The sequence below is a fragment of the Eutrigla gurnardus genome (assembly GCF_963514095.1).
Source record: "Eutrigla gurnardus genome assembly, chromosome: 1".
NCBI classification, from domain to species: domain Eukaryota; kingdom Metazoa; phylum Chordata; class Actinopteri; order Perciformes; family Triglidae; genus Eutrigla; species Eutrigla gurnardus.
This window is the reverse complement of record NC_139915.1, coordinates 30,048,178-30,075,706: the sequence shown is the minus strand read 5'-3', so window position 1 is coordinate 30,075,706 and position 27,529 is coordinate 30,048,178. Positions and strand designations below refer to the sequence as shown.

The window sequence follows — 27,529 nt, the reverse complement described above, 5'->3', positions numbered from 1 at the left end:
CAACAGTACATCTCTATCAGCACAGTGAGGATTTCAATCCGCCCGCTGGATAAGTTAACCCGTAGCTAGTAAACAACAGAGATACGTGCTAAGATACAGATTTGTGTTTTTTTTTTGGGAGGGAGAGAGGTAGTAGAGGGAGGAGGCTCAGCAGAGTCCAGGTGAACTCTGAACAACAGGTTCTTGGGTCTCTTATGGAGGATGGGAAGCAATTCTGCGGTCAATGGAACGAACATCTGTGTCCTTTGGATTGAAAGTGACTGCTAAACTTCCCATCATGCATTGGGAAACTAGTAGCGCCTATGAAATCCATTTAGTTTTTCCCCAATTTCCCGTATATTGAGTAGCTGTCAGAAATAATAATTTTAATAATTGTCACGTTTGCCAAATCTAACATTATGTAAAACTGATTTAGAAAATAACATTTTTTGTAATTCAAAATTTGGGGTTCTGACATTTATTGTTTTTTTTTACCTGTGACTAAGTGCTCAGCTGTTTTACTAACATCTCCGTGTGATGTTACTGTTTTCCTGCAGACGTCCAGCAGCTGATGGCGTGTAAAGAAGAGGTTCCCTTTGAGCAGCAAGACTGGGGCTCCAATCTGGACCAGGAGGATCCAGAGCCCCCACACATCAAAGAGGAACAGGAGGAAGTCCGGATCAGTCAGGAGGGAGAGCAGCTTCAAGGGCTGGAGGAGGCTGATATCAAGTTCCCAGTCACTCTTGTCCCTGTGAAGAGTGAAGAAGATGAAGACGATGAAGAGAAGCCTCAGTTCTCAGGGCTGGCTTCAGCTGCAGCCAGCAGCTCAACTGAACAGATGAAAACAGAAGCTGGTGAAGAGGACTGTGGAGGACTGGAACCACAACCAGATACTGATGACATGACTGAAGACTCATCTGACATTGATGACATGACTGAAGACTCATCTGAGACTGATGACAGTGATGATTGGCAGGATACCAGAGAACCTCAGTCAGGTTTAAAGGCTTGGACCGATGATGAAGTCCCTGACAGTGATTCTAGATGTAGTACTGGTGAGAAACCATTCAGATACTCCGTATGTGGGAAAACATTTGACAATAGACAATATATGAAGATACACATGAGAACTCACACAGGAGAAAAACCTTTCAGCTGTTCAGTTTGTAAGAAAACTTTCACGCAGGGAGGAAGCTTAAAGATACACATGAGAACTCACACAGGAGAGAAACCTTTCAGTTGCTCAGTTTGTCAGAAAACTTTTACAATAAGTAGATGTTTAAACGAACACATGAGAACTCATACAGGAGAAAAACCTTTCAGCTGTTCAGTTTGTAAGAAATCTTTCACACAGGGAGGATACATAAAGAGACACATGAAAACTCACACAGGAGAGAAACCTTTTAGCTGTTCAGTTTGTCAGAAAACTTTTACAGAAAGTGGAAATTTAAACGTACACTTGAGAAATCATACAGGAGAGAAACCTTTCAGCTGTTCAGTTTGTCAGAAAACTTTTACATTAAGTAGATGTTTAGATGTACACTTTGGCGCTACCTAAATCCGATCCGTCTGCTTTCTAGATTTTGGATCGTCCAATCAAATCATCGGATTTCCAATATCTTTTGACCAATCACACGTTCCACTGTCCATTTCTCTCCCTGCGCTAAGCCAATCACAGACAGGAAGCGGGGGGGAATCATCGGATTTCCTCGATCTTTCCTCCTCATTTCACCAATCACTTCGCTGCTTTCTCCGTACGAATGACCAATCACGGAGAGGACAGCGCCGTTCCGAAATCGGAATCGGTAACGCAAACACGTTATTACGCATTACTGAAAACGACTCTGCAGTGCACGGTAAGGATTTGAATGACACATTTAACACATTTAACATATTTAACACATTCAATCGTGGAAATTATCCACCTTATAAATTCGGACAGGTCATGCTTTGGAAAGGGTTAGGGTTAGGTAGCGGTATTAACGTTAGTAAGCACGTAGTACGCTCTTCTAACTGTTTGCAATTTACATCACAACAAATGCTTTAGATTTAAGAAACAATACATCGCGGACATGATCGATATTATAAATTCTTTAGTTCGTTAGCTACTGAATACTCGTATTGTTTAATCCAAAAGTCTGACCGTGCGAATTGTCTGAAGTTGTCCGGACATGATACTTTTCCTTGTCATTTCACAGACTTTGGTTAATTTACTAGCATGTAAGCATCTGTTTAACTTTACTAACTTGGGTTAACTTAATGCATGTTAGCCTCAGTAGTACCTAGTAGTATGAATACGGTGAACGACCATTTTAATTCACCTACGGTAAACGACCCTTTTAAATTACATGTGGATATACTAGGGATTATTTTGTATCATGTGATTCATGAAGTGTAAAGCTAGGTAAAGGTTAACGGTCCCATACCAAATATGAGTCTTAGTTTGTACACACACACACACACACACACACACACACACACGTATAGCATATGTCTTTGACAATGTGTGGTAACTTGGCCATTCTTCCCCTTGTCTTCAGATGTCTACTACTAAGAAGCATAGAGCCATGGGGTCTGAGGAGTGGGTGAGCCGCCTGAAGGCATTTGCCTCTTCTGGCACTTGGCCCTCCAGTGCAGGGAACAGGCCATCTCCGAGACAGGCCAAGTGGCACAACCTGTACCAGAAGGTAAACTTTGCCCCAACAGTAAACCAAAACTCCAAAGTGAACCGATTGTGTCTGTAAGTAAATCGTGCATTTCAATTAATTACAGATTGAGAAGTGTCCCATGATGCTGCGTGGGCAGACCTCAATTTTAAGGGTAGCGCAGGCATGTACCTGTGGCTTTCACCCCCAGCAGGTAATATTGAGAGCCTGGTGAAATAAATGGATTTTGTAGGCTTACAATTTGTGATGTGGACAAAATCCATTATTGATTAGTATTAATGCTTGTTTAATTGTTTTACTGTTTCTGTCAGTCTGTGAGAAGTCCTGCAGCTAGCTCAGCCTCCACCTCAGCTACCTCAGCCTCCACCTCAGCTGCGCCTGCACGGAGCCCTGTGAGGCCTGCATTGACGCTGGCATCGGTGAATATTTCCATCACATTAAATACCATTCACCTGGTTAGCCATGATCAACTCATCTCAGATCTGTGTGTTTACATAACTTTCATGCGTATCACTGTATGGTATTGGTGTGTATAATGTCATTTTTAACACCATTTTATTAAGACTATTCTTGTTTGATTTTCAGTTTGAGAAAGCGCGGTTCGGTGGGACTTTGTCTGCTGCAGCCAAGCCGAATGTCAATGTGACCAGGAGGCCTGTTGAGGTAATGGATGTACCTATAGCTGTGCCTGATGCCTAAAAACACAGCCATACAGCCAAACACTATCCTTGTTTTGTAATTGTACTTCATCAGCTCCGTTTCCCCCTCTCTCCCAGCGTCCCTCCAGCCCTGCCACTGTCCCGGCTGGGAGAAGCACTCCATCCGCTACCCCACCTCGAGTGACGCCCCCTTCCAGTCCCAGATTCTTCAGGCCTGTCTCCCCTTTCTCTCTGCCTCCGTCCAGCCCTGTCATGTCGGCTGTGAGGACCAGCTCTTCCCCTCTGGTTAGTGCAACTGTAATAACCTCTATACAGGTCTTACATACTGTAGCGTGTAGCAGATAGATGATTTATGTTCTTTTTCATTTTCTTTATGTAGGTTGTATCAGATACGAGTCCTGCTCCTCCAGGTCTCCTCCCTGCTCCTCCAGGTCTCCTCCCTGCTCCTCCAGGGCCCCTCCCTGCTCCTCCAGGTCCCCTCCCTGCTCCTCCTCTTGCTGCTCCAGATCAGTTCTGGCTGCCGGTGGAAATGAGGAAGACCATTCCCCAGCAGGACCAGCGCTGGATTGCGTCCGCGCTGTGGAGGAACCAGCGGCTGCGCCCGGACGTCCAGCTCTGGTATGAGCCACCGGTTCCTGCCCTCATCTACAACCAGGTCCCGTCACCAGATCGCTTTTTCCTGCACCGGCTCCTGGTGTGGATGCCCTACCACCTGTGGAAGGTGAGGCTGTCCTGCCCCAAGTGCAAGGGGCAGCTCACCGGGGCCGGCATCCACAAGAGGGCACGGAAGGTCCTGGACGTGGACAGGTACTACCTGATGGTGACGGAGACCCTCAGGTGCAACGCTTCCGGTTGCGTTACGAACTACCTGTCCACGAGCCAGACCGTCCTGGACCAGCTGAGCTTGGCTCTCCGCGGGGAGTTCCGCCTCATCCTGACCTGCAAGTGAGTTCAGATCATGAAAGCAAATATCTTTTTTCAGTAATCAGTAATCCAGGAAATAGCAATATTTGATCACACTAAACCCCATAGAATATCAATATTAGATCAAAAATATTGATAACATTTTGCCAATAGAAAACTCTTTGTCCAACAAAACCTAATAATTTGATACCCTTATACCTGTCCACAAAGGTATGCGTGTGACATCCGAGTCATCCGGTTGCTACGGGAGAGGACCCTCGGCAACAGCTCCACACGCCTGGCCAAACAGCTGCTGGAGAACCACAGCGAGGAGTGGCTGCAGCGGTTGGCCCGCTACATGGAGCTGGCCAATGACTTTGCCAGCAGGCCCAGTCTCTTCCCTGTGGTCTGTCAGAGGCCCCCCGAGCCTATCGCAGTCCCGACCAACAGGTGGCTCCTGACCGTTTACGGGAAGGACTTGATGAGCCGTATGGGCCACATCAAGGCCAGCATCACCTCCACGTTTGGCTCCATTTTGAAAATGGATTCTACAAAGAAGGTAAAAAGGACATCAACAACAATGCTTCAACAATATATGAAATGTGTTGTTTTCTCATAACACCATATCCCAGCTTGTGAGCCATTTAAGTTATAGTCACAAATGTGTCAATGTTTATTTAATGTGCATTTTTGCGTGTGTAAATGCCTATTTTATATGTTTATTCCTAGATGTACTTTCGTGTACCGTATATATTTTGCTTCCGTTTTGTTCTTATTCTAATTTCTATTATTGTTTTGAAAGCACTCTGAATAAGTTGATTCTGTTTAATTCCAGATTACCAAAAAGCTGGCTGGAGCCGCCAAAGGGACGGCACTCTGGATGTCCTCCGTCAGCAATGAGAAGGGGCAGGTCCTGATCAGCGTCCTGACAGCCCAGGAGGGACCTGGACTGGACCGGATGGTTTCAGGCCTCATCAGGCGCTACAGCGAGGCAGGCGTGGCTCCCCCTATACTGCTCTACGTGGACTGTGGCTGCTGCAAGGAGACGGGAGGGGAGAGCAAACTGAAGGCCAGGTTCGGCGGCTGGCCAGACCTCGTCATCCGGCTGGACATCTGGCATTTCCTTCGGCGGCTTGCGGCCGGATGCACGACTGACGCCCACGCCCTGTACCCCATCTTCATGGCCAAGCTCTCCGTCTGCCTCTTTGAGTGGGACCCTGAAGATGTGGCCCTTCTGCGCCACGCCAAGAGGGAGGAGCTTCGGAGGGAGGGTGTGCCCGGCATCTCTGAGGCTATGGTGGACAGCCGATTAAACAAGGCTCACTTGGCGCTGTACTGCAGGCGAAGGACCCGCGGAGAGGAGGCCACCATCCGCCAGGTGGAGGCCCTGCTGCAGGAGCTGATGGGGGACAAAGGGAGGGACCTGCTGGGTGTTCCCCTCCTGGACCGGGTCAGGATGGAGCACATCTGGCGGGTTCAGAAGAGGCACGTCAAGTGCATCCAGGACCTGCCAGGTGTGCCTCTTTACACGAAGACCGGCACCACCACCACCAAGGAGGGCGTCGTCCTGACCAAGTACAGGTGTGCGCGAGGCTCAACGTCCCTGGAGTCCTTCCACTGCCACCTGAACCGCTTTATTCCAGGTGAGTTTTACTGGCATCACCAGCGTCTAACACACTGACGACCATTTACTATTATTGTTAATACATGTTTTATAATACAATATTCTCTACTTTCAGGGACCCAGGCCAATGACCTGAACTTCCAGCTCTACCTGCTGGACGGGCTGAATCGGTGGAACCAGGACCGGGCTGCTGCTGCTGTGGCTGAGAAGATGTCCGCTCTCCTCAGCTACTCGGGGGACCTCGTACATTGTGTGAACACATTTGGCACCAATGTGTTTGGACAGATGTTTGTCCCCTCCTTCCGCCCCCCCACCAAGTACACTGGTAAGTTGCACTGAATACTGAATGCTTCACACTGGGACATGAAATGACGACCAGGCTTGTATACGTTTGAAATAAAATGTTTTTAATTCTGCAAAACAGATTAGATTCACATATTTGCATATTCTGTCGTCCAATCTGTCATCATAAATATGTTAAAAAGTCATAACAAGAAGGTGCTATAATCAAATAATTAATGGGGGCTTCACACTTTCTATCTATATTCAGACCAACATTAATATGGGTTCCACGAATGTTGATGTACTTATTCTGCTAATTCCAATATTGTTTTCATTCCCAGGAGAGTTGATAGGCATTGACTACCTGTACACGCAGACCGGGAAGTGCATTCAGGACATGGATCCTGAGGGGGAGGAGACGGAGCAGCTGCTGGAGGACCATGCCGACGAGGCAGAGGATGAGGGCTTCACGGACGACACCGAGGCTAGTCTGGAGGCCTTCTCCACCCTCATTTCTTTGCCACCTGCTCAGCCCTCCACCAGTGGTTCCTGGTCCGCTGCTCCACCTCCTCCTCCTTCTCCACCACCACCTCCACCTGCTCAGCCCTCCACCAGTGGTTCCTGGTCCGCTGCTCCACCTCCTCCTCCTTCTCCACCACCACCACCACCACCACCTGCGTCAGCTGCTGTCACCGCTCCGGGTGCCACCCCACAGGTTCCTGTTGAGCAGTTGGTAAGTACCTTTGAGAAATAGCGAAACATAACATTTTTATTTGTTTCCTATTTGTCCAGCATCAATGTTATAATGGTTTTATTTTTCAGGCAGTGGATGAAAACAACATCCCGGGCCTGGACAGGGTGGACCGCCTAGCCGAGTACCTGGTGGGGCTGAGGAGCCAGACCAGCTTGGCCCTCAGCAACCGGGACGTAGGCATCATCGTCGGCCTGTGGGAGGACCTGCTGCCCTACGACCAGCAGAAGGCAGTGTACCATGCACGGCACCAGGACAGGCTGCTGACTGGGCGCTTCAGGTCGCCAAAGAAGAAGGGGGAGTTCACGTCAGGCGTGGACAGTTTGCGGAGATGCACTATTACAGCGAGTGCATCTCCTGCACAGTGGCCCTCATGCTGCCGCCTGGTAGACGCCATCTGCGTCAGGCTCTGCACCCTCCACCCTTCCCCTACCAAGAAGGGGAAGGGGTACCTCTCCAGGTGGAGTCTGATGCTAAGAGACTACCGGAAGATCAGGCAGCTCATCCTGGCCAACGGGGCCGTGATGTCCACCACCAGCCTGCAGCTGGTTGAGGTGAACCAGACCACCCTCATCCAGTGGCACAACAGGAGAATGGCCAGGCAGGGTGTCTCGATGTTGTGCCAGTGTGTGGACCTGCCTGCCCCTGTGCCTGTGGCCACTGTAGTCTTACCTCCGGGTATGGACCGCCCCGCTGAGGCTCCTCAAACCCCGGGCCTGGCGAACTATTTATACCACCTCCCGGTGAGCACAGCGGGGCGGGCCAAAATGAACAAGAGGGCCACTGCCACCGCAGCACCAGCAGCAGCACCAGCAGCAGCACCACCAGCAGCAGCACCAGCAGCAGCACCCGCAGCAGCAGCAGCACCACCAGCACCAGCAGCAGCACCACCAGCAGCAGCACCCGCAGCAGCAGCAGCACCCGCACCGAGGCCCAGTTTTAAGACAGCACAGAGGCGGCTGTTTCCCCGTCCTCCCGCCCCTGCCAATGTCTTCAGCAGCACCGCTGCTCCATTTGTTTTTGCCCACCCTGCCCCCCCCCCCCGGGCCCCTGCTTTCTCCGGCACTCCTGCCCTCACCCAATCCCTCCCTAGCACACCATTCCTCCCGGTCAACCCCCTGTTGCCCTACCCTCATGCCCAGCCCCTCATTATGTTTGCCATCCCTTCAGCAGTGCCTCCCCAAGCCCCACAAAAGAAAAAGTCTTACAAAAGAACTGTGGAGGCCAATAAATGTAGGAGGTGTGGGGAGCCCCGGACTGCAGCGACTGGCCACAGCCAGTACAAGGGGACGATCTTCTGCCCCTCCTTCGAGTCCCTGACCAAGGAGCAGTGGTTGGCGGAGAGGAGGAACAGAGATCAACCATGTTAATATATTATATATGTTATAACGTATTTGTTCAAATAAACATGTTTATATACATACAAATGTTTTAAGATTTATTTGCTGGTCATCTTATTCGAATCATTAGCCGGATTCACTCCACAAGAGGAAGCAACATACTACTATTGCAGTATAATATGCACACAAAATGATTAATAGTTGAAAAACTTGTAGGTTGAAGATGGAGGCTAAATTGAGCCTACAGGTCACAATACAAATAATAACTAAACAATTAGCTTGCTAAAGAATGCACAGGTGTGCTGTGAATAGCTGTATGGCTATAATAATAGTGGAATAGAAAGTAACATAGTAATAAGGACAATCCCATTAAAATAAGTGCATATGTGTGTAAATAGAGGACAAGGGTAATTATATTTGCGCAAGAGATCTTGAATATATCCATGAAAAAAAAAGGTTATGTTTGTCACCGGTGAGACTTGAACCGCCAACCTTCTGTTCCATTCCAAGTCTGAACAATTGCACAAAAAACTCCACAGCCTCCGGTTTTTATTTGTTTTTTAACAATGGAATAGGTGGAAAATGTAATGGAGGCCTACATTTCTCTCTTTCCCTTCCCTTTCCCCTTTTTCTCCCTTTTTCTCCCTTTTTCCTCTCTTTTTCCTCTCTTTTTCCTTCCTTTTCTTCTTCCCCCCCTCTCCCCCCTTTCCTTCCTTCTTCCCCCCCCCTAAAAGACTAATGTTCCCCATTAGAAAAGACTAATGTTCCCCATTAGTCTTTCATACAAGAGAAAAACCTTTCAGCTGTTCAGTTTGTAAGAAAACTACGGAGCCCCCCTGGTGTCAGTCAAGAAAAAAAAAAAAGCCATGTACTAAACTGAGGGAACGGATTGCTAAACCGTGCGCACGGTTTACTAAACTGAGGGAACGGATTACTAAACTGAGGGCACGGATTGCCAAACCGTGCGCACGGATTGCTAAACTGAGGGAACGGATTACTAAACTGAGGGCACGGATTGCCAAACCGTGCGCACGGATTGCTAAACTGAGGGAACGGATTGCCAAACCGTGCGCACGGATTGCTAAACTGAGGGAACGGATTGCTAAACCGAGGGAACGGATTGCCAAACTGAGGGCACGGATTATTAAATTTGGCAACCCGCGTCTACGGATATGACGTCAGCTACTACCTTTCAACGTTGCGACCCCACCGCTCCTCACAGGTAAGTCGATGTATTAATATTTACGAGTAGCCTTACAGTTAATGCTATATTTTGTTTAGCATTGTACATTGACTGCTTTCGTAACGTTGCATTTATTGTGGTTGTCACGTTGAACGCTTTCCAATTACTCTGCCTATTCAACCCACACCGGGACACAAGGTGTCATGTGTAAGATATTACATTTATGCACGCATGTAACCTGTGTCGGTGTATTGTCACGCATGGGTCATATATGGATCATTTCAGTCGGTAAAGCATCCACTTACTACCATTAGGCTATAGATGATTGTTTTTACAGTTTAAAATGCACCGTTTTAAACATCATGTACAGATAAATCCTGCACGCTATATAGCCTATACTGTATCAATCAAACAATCCATTTGTATGGTTTCTAACTTGAGTGACCTATAGAGTGTTTATTGATATTGTGCTTTTTACAACTCTTTTTCCACACACCTCATTCTAGTCCTGTCTTTTCTTTACCTTAAATCTAAGTACATTTTTTCCTACATAATGTCACAAAAGTCACAGCATATATGGCTGGATCATCTGTCACAACAAACGGGACACAATTTATTCACTACATAAATGCATAGTGGTGAAACAGAAAGAGAGAAAATATTTTTGCAGCTATATTAATGTTCTGAATGTCTAGTACACTCAAGGCCCATATCAGCCATTACTGTGTGGCGATATATTGATGCATTACTACTTCAACTGTAAGTTGTCATGTCCCCTCTAAAACCTTATTGTTTCTATCTCCTGAAGGTATATGGAACCTAGTTTACCTAAGCTCCCACCAGAGAGTCGCCAGACAGATTCATAAGGTGAGAACATGCATGCCAAGTGGATCACTATGTCATTGTCATGTGCATTTTTATTATGAGCTGTGTCCAGTCTGATGTGTTCTTGTGACTTATGTCCATTTCTCTTTAAATTCCCCTGTTTCTCTCTCTCTCTAGGCAATCCTTGATCCGTCATGCTACGATGGATACATTGGATCTTATAAAACTTTATTTTGACTTGGGCCTCACATATAAGGACATCCTATGCATGTTGAGTAGAAAACACAGGATAATTCTCAGCTTGTCAACCCTAAAACGAATCCTTAAGAAGAATGGACTGCTTCGCCGGAAAGATTTTGACAGTTTAGGAGAAATTGTCAGGTTCATAAGGGAAGAGCTTCAAGGCTCAGGGGCCTTGCATGGCTACAGGTGGATGTACACAAAAATGCAAAGAGAAGGGATTGCATGTACGGAAAGAGGATGTCCGCCTCATTCTATCCACTCTTGACCCAGAGGGCACAGAAATGAGAAGAAGTAGAAGGTTGAAAAGACGGGCATACTTTTCAAAGGGGCCAAATTTTGTATGGCATGTCGATTCCTATGACAAATTAAAGCCTTTCGGTATATGCATCAATGGAGCTATTGATGGGTTCTCAAGAAGAATACTGTGGCTGAATGCGTACTGTACCAGCAGTGACCCAAAAGTGATAGGAGGCTATCTCCTCGAGACAGTAGGAGAAGTAGGTGGATGTGCCTGTATCCTGAGGACAGATATGGGGACAGAAAACAGCTCTATACGAGATATGCAAAGGTACCTTCGGCGGAATGATGATGATGATCATGCAGGTGAAAAAAGCTTCATTTATGGAAGAAGCACAAGCAACCAAAGAATAGAGAGCTGGTGGGGCTTTCTCCGTAAAGAGTGTGTGGACTTTTGGCTCGACCACCTTCACCGACTTAAAGATGAAGGTGATTTCGCTGGGGACTTCCTGGACAAGAACCTAATGCTATTCTGCTTCCTTGGTTTGATACAGGCAAGTAGCATCAATAGACAGTGGATGGTGTCCAACCCTGCTCCTGGAGGGCCACTGCCCTGCATGTTTAAGGTTTCTCCCTGCTCTAACACACCTGATTCTAATGTTCTGCTCATTATCAAGCAGCTGAAGCTTGTCACAGGTTTGGTAATCGTTCGACTCAGGTGTGTTATAGCAGGGAGAAACCTAAAACATGAGGGGAAGTAGCTCTCCAGGAGCAGGATTGGACACCCCTGCTATAGAGCTATGTTTTTGCTGCATATCAGCATATGAAATTCAAACATGTTTTCCATGGCATGCTACATGACAAAGACATGTCTGCAAACACTGTCTACCATCAGACAGTGCTACTTATTCACCTTAACCAATTATGTAAGGGTGTCTCCCTTACATAATTGGTTTATTCATGACCAAGTTTGGTTTCCAGTAGCCAAATAACGTGTCACAACTTTTGGGCTTGTTACACTTGTCTGGGAGTACGTTGGGCAATCGAGTTGTCAAATGTCACTGTTTCCAGCTTTCCACAGTCATTAATTATTTATTTTATTTTATTATTTCTACTGTTGTCACCTCTGCAGGATGACTTGGATTCAACCAAGGAGACCTGGAACAGCCACGTGATTCGTCCATCAAGGAATGAACATGTTCCACACGGTCGGCCTGATGTAATGTATGCTATTCCTGAACTATATAACACAGAGGACTATTTGTGCCAGGTGTTGGAGGAAGATCGTATCACATGTGAAGATGACTGCATCCACCGTCGTGACATTGCTTGTGATGATGATGTGTTCACCCTCTGCACCTACATAATGGCACAAAACAATCTGCATGTTCCTGTGGATGCATACATGGCCATTGACCTATACATTTCCCTGAGGGAAGAACTGACTACACTATTAAACATAGATAGATAGTAGCAGAGGCATTTCAGAGGTAGACTTAACAAGTCCTACTCACTTCTGAGGAACAAGGCAGACTGTCCCTGCCATTATCATTCAAATTAAATTTGTGTGTTTCTTTTAATCTGGTTTTAGTATAGAACAATCTCGACTGCTTTTTTTGTTTTAAATGATTAACATTTTTCTGTTTCTCCACATGTATTATTATTATTATTATTATTATTATTATTATTATTATTATTATTATTATTATTATTATTATATAAAAGAACTCAATCTGTAAATACATATACACTTGCTTTATATTAAACCTTGAAAACATTGTTGAACTTAACCTTGCTTCGTCTCAATATGTTCTACAAGATCTCATAACTGCTTGAATGGTTTGATTTGAACCACAGAATAGTGATCAGATTTTTCCACAAATTATTATAAATGTGTATTTTTGGGTTAAAATATGTAACAAATTGTTAACATAGCTTTAAAAGCACTGTACTCAGTACCCCTGCAAACAGCTATTTTCTATGTAAAGATATTGTGGAGTAATGACAAGCAGAGAATGAAGTCGATCTCCCTCTGTGTGTGTTTCTGTTTTTTTTAATAGGCGGTCATGGTCATGTTTGTACTCTTCATCTAAAGTGGTAGTAAATTATATTTAATGGTTTACTTTTATTCTAATTTCTGACAAGCAATTTCAGATGTACAGCCACTTCAAAGTTAAAAAAGTAAATTTCACAAACTTAATATCTGCCTTTTATTCATATATCTCAGTCATAACTGCTGATTACTTGCTTAATAAAATATATCCTGTCGACCCTGTTTGAGGAAAAAAAAAGGCTTAAAATATACTATGAGCCTAACCCTGAACTCTGATTCGATTTATCCTGCAATGGGAACTGAGTTTTTCCAGAACAGCTGATCAGAGTTAGTTCAATCAACTCTGAGTAGGTGGAACCTGCACATCAATAGAGCTCTGATGCAATGATTCACCATGGCAACAGGTAAATAAAATAGCCTCCATTTTAATCCAGTATATATATATCAATGCATGTGTAGACCGCACACATTTGTCTTTAAAAAAAAAGAAGAAGAAATGGAGATTATGGGGAAAGTTTAAGTACAGTTACATGAAGTTTTATTCCAAATCATATTTGAAGGTAAAAAAATATAGGCTAAAGACAGAGACTATTGTAAGATCACAATGTCATCCAATAATAATGTTTGGTGATTTGCAGGTTAAAATACAGTAGATTTAAATGTTACATTTGGATCTTTGCTCAACAGCATTGTAACCAATGAAAACCAGTGTGACCAATCACATCATGAGTGATAGACAATTATTCTACATGTCTAAAGCTTCATGGAGATTTTTACCTTTTAAATTGAGATTACACATTGTGCCATAAACATTTTATTGGAACTGCTACAATAAACTGAAAAACTGCACAGTCATAGTGTAAGTGAAAAAAGGACATGCAGAAATGTTATGCTGAGTTGTATTGAATATTTGAGGGCAAAAACCACTGTTCATGGAAATAACCGACTGCACGTAAGTGTTATATTTAGAGAGTCCTGAGAAACAAACTATTAGACCAAGATTTAGATTTTGACATTCAGTAATCTCTGCTATTAAAGCATTCTAAGATGGAGTGAATGAATGTGTCAATGAAACGGCATGTGTCTCTGTAAGAGTGAGAAGAATCAGAGAAACTGAGTGTATAACACAAATAGCCAGTGAGAAGGTTAGGTTCACGGAGTCTATTATGGTGACGGAGTTTAAGTTATCTTTATTTCTGGAACCAAACAAAAGTTTCCCCTCATCTCAGGGTTAACAAACTCAAGAGTTTTTACTAATCCTGCTTTATGAAACAGCCCTTGTCTTTTATCCCTAGACACCCAGAACAAGAAAAGCATGTGCACACTCAGATATGTGTTGTTTTTATTGCAAAAAAAACATGAACTGACAAGACTGATTCATGGTGATAAGTAATAAACGGTCCAAAGTGTGGCGTTGTAATAACATTAGGCAGGCTGAGCATAATTTTTCTTGTAAAAATCCTGAAAACACAAATAAAAAACACCACATCTACACTGTGTTCAGAATCAGAAAATAAAAGAGTTGATGCCCAAAAACATGCGTGGGCTAACTTTCCATACAGAAAATTGATCATGAATCAATAAGGGAATCGATAAAGGATTGGACCAACAAGCAGAAGGGATAATGGCATTTTTATCAACAAAATTAACAATTCCCATCCCTACTTAACACCCTGCAAGTCAACCAGACAAGCAGCAACCTTAAAGTCCATATGCGTGCTCCTTCTTGACCAATACATTTCTATAGACGGGAAATAGTAAAAACGTCTATAAAAACAAAGATAAAACTTCGCTGCACCCGTTCTATTGGTCCGATCACAGTCACGGCACCAAACCTCCTACAACAGACAAACAGAACATGGATGTAAATACACATGCAGATATGGCAACCTGACAAACTACATGAAACTAAAAATTTAAGTTACAATGAAATGTCCTTTTCAAGTCAACAAGCTCCTTAACATGACATCGACATTGTCTCTTTGACGTCACCGTCATAGGTTTCTGAAGAGCTATTATGAAGCTCAGTGTGCGCGGCTCCAGCCATCGCCATCTTGGCAGTGCCTGACTCCACCTTACCCCCGGCTAATACAAAAATGGGCTAAGAGGTGAAGTTGAGTAAGCTGAGGCAGGCCAAATTACGTCTACAATCTATGCTAACCACCTGTGACACACCTGTCACTCAAGGCTGCATGCCCTTATTTATGCATAACTTTAAACCTTAATTACTTTGGGTGAGTTTATTCACCCACTGAAAAGTCAGTTGCGCCGCGATCGTTTATCGGCCTGTGGCATGTGCCACAGCGACACTTTGTGATGTATGTTTTTAAATTAGACTTGTAATGTGTGATTGCTATCAACATTAAACATTCCATAAAGTAGGAAGGCATTATTTAGCTCTGAATCTCTGTTATTGATTACAGTCACCGGAGCAAGTCCGGCTGTTTTCAAAAGCATCTGTCATTTCAAAAGCAACAACACACACATCGAACATATCCTATAACAACAAAACAGACCAGAGAAACGTATTCATCCCTTTATTTACAGCGTTATGTTGTGATATAGTGTCAATAAAGACCAAATATATATATATAGCTATACATTTACAGCAATACTTGTTAAATTATGGGGGGGCGATGTGTACTGGTGTGATGTAGGGAGAGGAAGAAGCCGCTAGGGGCGCAGGATACCATTGTTGGTGTCGGCATTTACAGTTACTGAATGGTACATGCCATGGTTCGCCAGTGGTCGCTGTGGCGCATGCCACAGGCCGATAAACGATCTTGCCGTCCCTCTGAAAAGTTGCCATAAATGTATTAATTCTGACTTGAAGTTAAACCTGACACTTACCACTAAATAATGTCCATCACCCACATGTTTGCATCAAGGACATTAGTGAACTCCTCCGCCAATTCAGGGTATGAGGCATAGGTGTTTGGGACTTCCAACACGCAGCCACATGTGTGGGATGTGGGTCTTCTTGTAAAGGTGCTCTCTGGCTCAATGAATCGCACATGGATAACCTTGCCAACGAGAAGGTCCGCACCTGTTGAAGGCATGAAAAAAGGCTATTCAATTGTCAATTATTTGACCAACAGTCAGGGTCTTAGTCAACTAAGACCTTTTAGTTATTTGGTTATTAGTCACTCCTGTACGACGGCGTATTAGGGCCAAGTATGAAAAAAAAAATAAAAAAAATACGGACCCGGGGGAGGGGGTAATATTTCGAGAAAAAAGTGGCAAATTTGCGAGAAAAAACTCGTAAATTTACGAGTTTAAAAAGTCGCAAATTTACGAAAAAAAAACTCGTAAATTTACGAGTTTAAATGTAGCAAATCTATGAGAAAAAAAGTCGGAAAAAATAGGCTAGTATTTTGTTTTTAAACGGACTTCATTATCACAGAAGCTGCCGCATGCCGTGTACTATGTCTGCAGTGGGTGACTTAATCAAATTATACTTTGCAATAGGATTTAGCAATAAGGAAATACTCGTGGTTTTAGCCCAGAATCACCATATTATCATCAGTATCCGGACTTTGAAGAAACATTGCCGTGAATTGGGCCTATTCAGAAGAAAACACCATACTAACTTGGATGAGGTGATAGCTTTTCTGCATCAGGAACTACAACGCAATGGACAGATGCAGGGATATCGCTGGTTACATCTACGGGCAATTCAAATGGGATTTGTGGTACAGCAGGATACAATACGACAGATCATAAAATGAATCGATCCTCAAGGTGTGGAGCTTCGAAGAGCGCAGCGTCTTAGGCGCCGGCAGTACAACACTAAAGGGCCTAATGCCCTTTGGCACATGGATTCCTACGACAAACTGAAGCCATATGGTATTGGAATAAATGGATGCATTGATGGTTTCAGTCGTTTTGTTGTGTGGATGGAGGCATACACCACAAACAACGACCCCAAGGTTGTAGCTGACTATTATATTCAAAGCGTCACACGCTTAAGTGGGTGTCCAGAGAGGATTCGTGCGGACAATGGCACTGAAAATGGACATGTGGCCAACATGCAAGTGTTTCTGAGGAGAAACCACACCGACCCTTTCGCCAAAGACAACAGTTTTATTTATGGACGCAGTACGGGAAATCAACGCATTGAATCCTGGTGGGGGATACTCAGAAAACAAAGCGTTCAGTTCTGGATGAACTTGTTTAAAACCCTCCAAGAGAATGGCCACTTTTCTGGAGACTTTTTGGATAAAAGCCTAATCCAGTTCTGCTTCCTCGACCTCGTTCAGGTAACACATCATGCAGGGGACAGAGGGGTTTTCTAGTTGAATAGTCTAGTCTGGCTGGCGCATTGATCCTTAGGCTGTGTGTTGATAAATCCATGGCGCTGTCCGTGGTGCTGATTTGTAATTGCGACTTTTTCTCCGAGTCTCGCCCTTCTGTGAGTTTCACCTTGAATCTATAATATTATCTCCACTATAAATTATCTCTCTCAATTAATATCAAATTTAATTAAAACATCTTTTATGGGCATGCAAGTTTCAACAATGTTGTCAAAGCATCTCTCTCTCTCTCTCTCTCACACACACACACACACACACACACACACACACACACACACACACAGACACACACACACACACACACACACACACACACACCACTTCAAGTGTAACAATTGCCCTGAAATATTCTTGCAGAAAGAAGCGGATGAAGTGGTGCGAACATGGAATACCCACAAGATCAGACCAAGGCCAGGCCAAGATGTACATGGAGGTCGTCCAGTCCTCATGTACACAGTCCCACAGGTGTATAGTGCGGAGGACAAGCTCAAAACAGTGGACCTTGAGGAGGTGGCTGTGTGCAAGGAGGAGTGCGCACCCAAGAGTCAGTTCCCTTGTGATGAGACTGTTTTCGAGCTCTGTGTTATACTAATGCAGGAGAATGGGTGGGATGCTCCTACAGACGCTTTTGATGCTGCAGAACTGTACACCTCACTTAGAACAGAGATACGGCAAAATATTTAAAGACGGGCTTTACTCATCCCCATCAGCTCTTGCATACTGTTACATTGTGTTACTGGTTAATGTGTAATAATTTATACAATCATATGGATGCAGTTAAAGTCCCACCAGTTCATTTTCACTAAACTGTGCTGGGTCCTAATATATGCAAAGACAAAAAAAATGACACTGGTTATGAAAACATTGGGATGTTCTGAATGTATATAGGGACAATATAGGAGATGCAGAACAGAGAGCAGCGGTGAAATGTGTCACAGGTAGCATATGTATCAAAATTTGGAAGATACAGACAATTAGCAACAGTCCCTGGTGCAGATGTAATTGAAATAAAACCTTAGTGAGTAAAACGCCAATATTTTATCACTATGTTCAACAGGCATACACATGTAGAAAAGCTATTTTTCAATCGGCTCTGTCCAAAGTCTCTAATCCACCGCCGCTGTTTTACACAAACACAGTGCGCTACTCCTCAAATAGCGAATTGTTACTAACAAGTTAAAACGAATGCCGTCTGTATGTATTCCAACTGTTTTTCTTAATTTGCCACAAATCTTTGGTCAAGTCTTGTAAAAGTAGCATCTGACGGAAATAAACCAGCCGTCTCTACCAAAGGTAAATCCACATGGCTACTTATAATGCAGTGACGTCATCGGACCTTGTGCGCATTCTGATGTCAGGAATATGATTGATTTTATTTACAATAACTCAGGGAAATGTCCAGCACCCAGGCATTGAGTTTTTCGAAAGTGTGCCCCTGAACAATATAGTTGAATAAACCTGCTGTAAACATTGTGCAGTCCCATTTACCTGGGCTAAGCTGTGACCATCCTTTTGTATTCAGTGAACTGAGCCATTCCCCCTCCCAGGGGCGTCAATTGGGTATGGCAAGGTATGGCAGCTGCCACACCTTGGCTCCAGGGGAAAATGTAAATATTATTTTTTTTAATACATTTATGAAATTACTCTGTGTCAATTTGTATTGATTAATCTATTATTTAATACATATAAATTAACTACAAGTGAAAATCAGAACAACACAATCGATTTCTCTAGATATTATCTTTCCCAACACTTGTATCCCCCCTCCATATCTTGAAATGTGGTATCTCCCAGCCCCCCCTGACGAGACGACGGAGGTCAGAGCTGGAGCCTGTACTACGAAGTGAGTTCAACATACCCAGGGTATCTTTCAGAGATCCAGCTTAAGTAACCCTAACAAAGGCAACCGGAGATAAGCGGTCACACGAAGCTGGTTATCAACTCGTTAACTCAACCCAGGGTTTACCTGTCCAGCTATGAAAGAGGCGGCGTTTGCAGCATTTGACCAATCACATACATGGATCAGTCTACGGCAGCGGAGCGGCGTATTTCACGTACGAGGAGCGAACCATAATCATACAGAAATACGAAGAAGTTAAACATATAATGCAGGCAAAAGGCAACCTTTTCATCTGCCAAATGCAGCAAGGACAGCTGGCAAAAAGTCCTTACTAGTGGTGTAATATATAATATAATATGACGGCCATCATAAGGGCACTACTAGATCTGACTGATTAAACAATACCTAGACTTCGCTGATAGCTTAGTGGGGGAGCTCCCGCCCTTTGAATCAACACTCTTTTCCGCGGCCCCGGTTCGAATCCGCCCTGTGACCTTCTTTTAAATCATGTCGTCGCTCTCTCTCTCGTCCCTTTAACTCTTACGATGTCCTTCCGCAATAAAAGGCCAAACATATAACTTTAAAATGATGAGATAAGCTACATAACAGACTTGTCACTTTTGTTATGATTATTTGCTGGGCATGTATATTGATTGATACTGTAGTTAAGTCATGTGACTAGTAACCTTGCCATACCTTAGCTTTGGCTGAATTGACGCCACTGCCCCTCCCACCACTAAATCTTGGTCACAAAACTATAGGACATATTTTTTCACAAATTCCAGCACACTTCCAACTACTTTTTCATTTACCAGTTATTTAAAAAAGTACAATCATATTATTGTAGCTGAACTTGTGCTGAATAGAAAAATATCATGGTAGTGCTTGCATTTGTTCAAATTGACAATATCATATCATGTCAAAATCATCTGTGTCTGAAAATACCCCTTGACCTCAGAGGGTTAGTGACTGTGTGTAGATCAATTAACTAATTTTGCAGTAGTTGGGTGATAGTTTCACTAAATTCACATCTCAGTAGTTTTTCAGTAAAGTACCTTTGGTCGTGTAGTTTAGGTTGTTAATTACAAACTACATATTTCCCTAGAAATTTAGCATTTTCCTGAATCCACATCAACAACTACACCGTCTCCCCTCCTTAAAACACACCCTTAGGTATGCTTGAGTGAGGTTTTCACTGCTCTCAAAAAATCAAACATACCCAGTACATGGAAGAAAACATTTAATAAACATAGCTGCCATATCTTGAGTATTGCACATTCATTTTTTAATAGAATATACAGCACTCTCCTGGCATTAAACATGAAGGTGCAATTACACTTAGCTGTACATTGTGCTGTCATCCTTGCTCCTGTGCAACAAATATACACACAGTTCAACCAGGTAAATAACATGCTGTCGAACACAGCACAGCTTAACAGTGTGCCTTCAGCATTAGACCAGAACTAGTTTTAGTATAACAAAGTAGGGACTAGTAGTATACTACTAGTAATTTCCTTTATCTTAGAAAATAATGAAAGTACTTTTAAGTTCAACTTACTAGGCAAACAAGCACAACTTTAAACATTAAAAGGGTCAGTCCACCCAACAACACACAAACATAAAAACAAACACCCCCCCTACCTGGAGTGCTATCTATCCATCCAAACAGCTAAAGTGTGATTTGCCAAAGTTTGGAGATATCGACTGTAGAGATGTCAGCTCTTAGCCTTTGATGGCTTTCAATGGGCTCTTTCAAAACTCCCAAAACGTTACATTTGAAAAACTCAACAGCAATGCTTCTTTCCAGAAATAAGGATGGTTATTCAAGATACTTCGCAGACCTTGTTGTAAACAGCTTTATTAATAACAATTATGGTGAGTGTACTTAGGTAGGAAATCAACATTAAGTACACATTTCAAGATTTCTGGAAAGAGACATGGCTGTGAAGCATTTCAAATTGAATTTCTTTGGAGATTGTATTGCCACAAGAGGAGGCCCGTTGAGCTCCATTGTATTAGGCTGACCGCAGACATCTCTAAAACCCTAGCAAATCACACCGAAACTATCTAGTTGGATAGAAAGCATTCCAGGTAAGCGAAAAATGTGCTTTTTGCGTTCAAACAATGCATAAAACCATTGCGATGATATATTTATAATATATACATGTATATAAAAAAAATAAGATATTTTGCAAAGAGAAAAAACTTTTAACGACAAAGTACATAGTTAACTTAAATTATTTTTTAAAGGTAAGTCCTTATAACAGCTGTCAATTATTTTGACGGTAAAAAGCTTTTCTTTGGTTTGTCTGAAAGAAAAATATATGGTGTTTGTACACAACAATACCACAAAAATAAAATAAATGAAATGTTATAAATAAATTTACATAAAAAAAAATATTGTTACATGCCCTATTTTTAGTTTAGGATATCTTAATCCTATGTGACCTGTGTTAAACTAGTACCTACCTGGGCATAGTCAAGTGCATGTGAGAGTACTAAACACAGTTGTGCAAGAGTTACACAATGTCCATAATCCAGATGTTGCTGTCCAACACAGCATTGAATTCGGACCGGAAGTCAGGGAAGTTCTCATAGCAGTCAGCTACTTCTAGAACCCTTCCGCATGTGTGTCCAATAGGCCTTCTTGTGAATTTTGACATGTTGGAAAACAGAATCTCAATTCTGTCACAAGTCATCAAATCACTTCCTGTGGTGAACCGTAGAAACTTGCCAAGTTTCTCTTCATCCAACTCCCTGAGGTACCTTTTAAGGTGGTTCTCTACCTCTCTTTGCTTTGGCGTCATCATCACAGGGAACTGAAGGAGTCCCTGTACTCTCTTGGGTGAAGGTTTGAGGTTGCCATACATCTCGACAAGCTCATCATGGTTAAGGGTGATATTTGGCTTAATCACCTCCCTCCAACAACCTATCACATACATCGGCTTTTGTATAAGCTCTTTGTGTGCAATCTCCAGCAGGATATCTCTGAGCGTCTCAGCTGTAACTCTTGTTCGACATTCATAGTTGTCAAGGACGTCCAGTAGTTCATCAGTATCAACAGATGAAAAATCATTAAGAGCCTTTTGGAGGAGGGCATGATCTTGGCTACTCACAAACTGCATGAAAGTTTCAAGTAGGTCACTGCACACTTCTCCATACAAGATATCCTCCACAAGAGGGAGAGCCAGCTTGATTGGTAGGTACTGACATGTTTGGTAACCTTTAAGAAGAATCCTGCCAATGGCCTTCCAGGTGTCACTGTTGAAGTCATGCCTGATGAAAGGGACTTTAACTGTTGTTCCTACTGTACAGCGATCATAAAATTCTTTCCAGAAAGAACTATACACATCTCTCATAGCACCTGAGCCAGTGCCATTTTCCTCGGCATTATCAGGAAGTAGTCGTTTTATAATCAAGGGTTGTGTCAGCACTGCTGGATCCAAGAATCCATTGATCATTTCATTAAGGCAGTTGCCATGATGTATGGTCACTATCTTGGGAGATCTTGACGTGTATGGCTGTTGTGTAGTGGACGCTTCAGATGTAGAGGGTAGCGAATCACTGGATGCACCAGACATAGAGGGTGGTGGCGAATCATTGGATGCATGTGGTGTAGATGGTGGCTGTTGTTGGAGCATGCCCTCAAAATCATATGGCTCTGTGTCATTTTCGTCACCTGTGTGCTCAATGCTGCCTGGACCAAATGTAACTTCATTGTCAGATACATCAGATGTGAGGTCAATGTTTGGAATATTGTGTACCATTATACCTGCAGCATTGTCGTAGCGATCGGTGATGAAGTGAGCACCTGTGATACCGTGGGACTCAATGACTGATAATGATGGGTTATCCACTGAGCCAGTGAAGTTGTTTAAGGATGCATCATCTTGCTCATCTAGGAGGATATTGTCCTCTTTCTGAAAATATTCAGCAATCTCTCGACCAGCATCATTATCACTCTCTTGCACAATATCATCAGCATCCATCTCATCTCCGCCATCATCTTCATCATAATAATGAATCTCTTCTGCATCATCATCGTCGTGTTCTGGCTCTGTATCATCTGTGTCACTATCATTTTCTTATTCCTCCTTGGGGCAAGTAGCAATATAGAAGCGTAACCTGGCCATTCCTACAGCATCATAGATAAAACCAACGGTCACATCCTCATTGACTGGGTTTTGTTTGTAATCCCACACTTCAAAGTTGAACTGTGATTCATGGCCTCTGGTTGACATTCCTTTTGGGAAGAAGAAATTCTTTCCTTTTCCTAGAACAGTATCCATGTCACATTCAACTCCAACAACTACTGTCCTTGTGCCCCCTCCTTGTTTTGCTCTCATTTGCTTTACTTGTCCATTTTCACTATGCAGCCACCCTATTTCAATTTTGCGATGACTTGCTCTCCTTCTCTTCTTTGTAAGGGTTTGTGAATTTATGTTTGCCACTTGATCTTTTGTTTTATCTGCATCAGCTTCCTTTCTCAACTGGAGCTTTGCCCGAAGCTTTTCAAAAAGGCCCATCTTTTGTTTCTGAAGTGGTGTTGGATTTTTGCAGAAGTTCCTCAATGCCAGTCGATCCCCATATGAGGAAATGTATTTTGCCAGATCCCCGTCTTCCATAAGCGGGATGACATCTTTGTCAATCTGTTGAATGAGGGCAACAAGTTTAATACATTTTTGTCTTCCTTTAAAGGGTAACATAAATAACTCACTGAAACACAGTTTTTACAGAATACATATTAAAGTAATTTAAACCCAAATAAAACCCAGCCAGAGTCAGCCAGGAAAAAATATATATATTTTGGATAGTTTGTTGAACATATAGCCTAATTAGGGCAAGTTTTCTGATGGCTGACATTAGCATTGTGAATGGGATGTACAGGAAATGAAAATGAAAATGTCCAACATGCTTGCTGCAGTAGAGAGGCTGTGATTAGCCTGCCCACTTTTTTATATTGTTGGACCAACAACTATTGTTAGTTTACATTTTAGCTGATGTATTATTAGTCCCAAAGATCTTCTTTTTGAATGCTTTATGTTTGTAATGCATATTAGTAGATAGATTAGATACATGTGGAGAGGGTGCAATATTTCTTGGTAATATAGCTTACTAGCCTTATGTTTCATTTTTTGAGTGTCATACCTTTGGGATATACATATTATATGGAGTGTTTTGGTAACTTGGCAATTCCTTTGATAATTATGTACATAAGTACATGTCATTATGTGTTTCGCCCATAGGGTTTCGCCGTGTTGCCATTTTCAGTACTACAGTTATGCTATTTGCTCACCAGAGGGTTCTGTTGACCACATAATTGTTCATTCTGGCTAGCAATTCAGTTGAAGTGTATTTCCAGTGACACTAATTTACTTCATGTATTAAACCATAATGCAGAATATTTAATTCATTAAATTATTATTATATATTTAATTTCACAATTCAAGACAATTAATATTTTTTTACTTCCTCTGTTCCCAGACATCCAAGTGGTCATTAAAGTTTATTTTGGAATAAACTCTCCATGACCTACTCTCCAATCGGAGTGCCTTTCCTTAAAGGAGTTATCAAGCGAGCATCCCATAGATACTATCTTTATCACAATATTATAGGGGTGTGACGAGACCCTCAGCTCACGAGACGAGACGAGATGAGATTTTAACACCATCTTTAAATTTCAGTATCTTCTTTACAGGCGGGGTTGATTTCAGCAGAGAGCTGTGTTAATGCTGCAGGTGTCTTTGAATAGTGCTCGTGTTAGCCGTGGTGTAGCCTACCGTACTCACGTTGGTAAAGTATACTACCGGGGCCATGTGTTACGTGTTCGCGTTATGGTGCAGACGGATCTTTCTTCTTACAGTGCTCACTGCATATTGTTCGTGTCTTATCTGTCAATCTGTAGCCGTTTATCCACTTACATATTACCCAGGGGGCAAAACCCAGTTTTTTTGAAAAACAGGCATGGAGTGTTATAAAAGGTTGTTCACCAAAAATGATATCTAGGACCTTCCAGGATCACAACCTGGCTGGACAACCTGGTCAACTAGCTGCTGGAAAGCTACAGGGGGTGGATATAGGGGGTGGATATAGCAAATCGAATGCAGTTTACCAAAACTTAGTTCATACTGTAATACAAAAAATATTGTTTTAATGTCAGTAATCACCAAGTTTCATAATGATATCTATAAGTTAAAAAAATTCCCCAATTGACCTGCAAGGCCTCGCTTAAACCGTGGTTTCGATTTGCTATATCTTCACCCTGTAGCTTTCCAGCAGCTAGTTGACTAGGTTGTCCACCCAGGTTGTGATCCTGGAAGGTCCTAGATATCATTTTTGGTGAACAACCTTTTACAACACTCCATGCCCATAAAATCACTTTGCCCCCTGGGTATATTGATATCTCAAGACAACTTTTCACCTCAACGAGAAATATCGTCACATTTTAATATTGAGAGACCTCGTGGGACAAGATCTCGTCACACTCCTACAATATTACTTAGCTAAGCATGATGATTGACTAAAAGTGGTAGATGACAACAAAGAAAAAAATATCAGTCAACAAAATTGCATGGATTTTTTCTTTGTGATAATTTTTTCTTTGTTTTTTTTCTGATGGCAATGTGATGCTCTCTCTCTAGTGTAGCTTTTCTCAGTTTTTACAAAGCTGAGTTAATTTGATACGTCTCAAACAAGCTTGTTTTACACTGCATCTACAGATCAGAAAAACTTTAAAAGGTCGCTGAACTAGATTGGACTATTACTATTTCTTTCGTCCTGCATACTGACCAATGAGCTTTAGTGATGAGTCCATCCTGTGAACCAAATACTTATCTATCACATACTAGTACCTTTTCCTCCTCCAGAGAGCTGATCACTTCTTCAGGGACTCTGCGTTCACGTAGGAAATCAGAGACAGTGATGACTCTACATATGGGCAGTGCTGTGAAGAACATAATACAATGATGAATACCCAAATATTTGTAGCTGTTGCATTGTGTCCAGTTTGCACAATATCACATATGATGTGATAACATTACATGCCACTGCCAGGGACAAACCTACCTATCCCTTCTTAAAGGACGGGTTCACTTTTTTTTTTTAACCCAGACCCTTAAACATTGTCTGGCAGGACGTCGTTGACCACAAGTGGAGGCCATAATTAAACTATTAGCTATATTATTGAGAAAAATTGCACTGTGCCAAATTGATTATGTCTTTTTCCCAATCAGGAAGCTCCCAGTATAATCAGATGTGCTTTGATATTGTAATGAGCTGAGTTAATGTGTTCCTGACCGGAGTTAAGCTATGTTTCACAAATAAATAAATGCACAGAAGTTGCAAGCCAGTCATCGCCTCGTTATTCAACACTGCAGCACTGGGGTGAACGTTGTCAATGCATGATCTGAGGTGCGCATGTGCAGCTAGCTACGTCGGCTACACCACTTGGAAAAACAACATAGGAACTGATATTCCAAGTGTAATATTTACGATAAAACATTTTATTGAGGAGAGAACAGATACTATTTGATCTGCAGAATAGACAGATTTATTTTTTATCCTATAATAACGTGATGCAGTACATAACCAAACAAGTGAGCAATTTGACCAAAAACATTACATGCGTTACACTATGCGTGAACATTAAACAAAACAAATATGTGTGTACATTTAAGACAAGAAATACATGACAGAAACATAAGGGGAGGTAGATTAAATATAATTAATACATTGAGTAAATATATTACTTAAAGGTTTTATTAGATATGTCTATATAGATATTCAAACCAAATCAAATGTCATTAAAATTGGTTCAAAATTAAGCAAGTGTCTGTCATTTCTTGTCATTAAGTCTGAATTTCTCACATACACTTTGTATAGCGGACTTCACTGGTTTGTCCAAGTGGTGTAGCCGTAGCTAGTGGCCGACTTTCTGCACATGCGCACCTCAGATCGTACATTGACAACTTATTTTTTCTAAGTCCATGATTGACAAGCATATGTTCTTCTGAGGAAATCAGGTCACAAACCGTTCATCATATACATTTTAAGTTTAGTTTTGTTAACAAGTTATGCATGTAACTGGGCAACTTGGATAGCACAACGCATATGAATTAAAATGTTACGATGTACAGTATGCAACACTGTCCTCAGTAGAACATACTGTATGAAGACATCATATTATACTGTGAGCTTTATGGTTTGGAAAATGACATGTATCAGACTTTTGAAGGCTAAAACACTTTCCCCATTAAAGCCTACTATTGCGGAGATGCACACAGTGTGCTACGTTTCTCAATTTCAGCCTGTATTAGTCAACAATCATGCCAGACAGTGTTTAAATAGGGTTAAATAGGCCTGGGTTCAAAATCCTGGTCCTCAGCACCAACAAGTTAATTTACATTGATTTAAAATGATGATACTTGATCAAATAATATGGATTTATTCCATCATTATTCAAACAGTACAACACTACAATGGAATTGCAATGAACCTAGCAGGCAGGGCTACTGCTGTTGAATATTCAAACTCTAGCCTGTAGCTTAATCTGTAGGCTACTTTGCTCATTATGAATCCAATCCACAACAATTCACTTTACCCTTGGAACAGGTGTTGTGCCAGTGTAGGTAT

General features: G+C 42.4%; 1 protein-coding gene and 1 long non-coding RNA gene across 2 annotated transcripts in view; one reads left to right on the top strand and one right to left on the bottom strand.

The window, feature by feature from the left end:
• LOC311031050 overlaps nt 1–27,529 on the bottom strand; it is a 544,877-nt gene that overhangs the window by 221,666 nt on the left and 295,682 nt on the right. The gene's annotated exons all lie outside the window — the stretch shown is intronic.
• LOC311010548 (uncharacterized protein) lies at nt 527–8,234 on the top strand (the record flags this gene model as incomplete). The annotated part of the gene is made up of 13 exons (XM_084005091.1): nt 527–1,229; nt 1,648–1,835; nt 2,520–2,666; nt 2,752–2,838; nt 2,957–3,064; nt 3,231–3,308; nt 3,422–3,589; nt 3,684–4,249; nt 4,439–4,766; nt 5,043–5,850; nt 5,947–6,156; nt 6,455–6,846; nt 6,936–8,234. Coding segments are annotated over 13 exons (5,082 nt in total), but the record flags the coding sequence as incomplete, so codon positions are not given.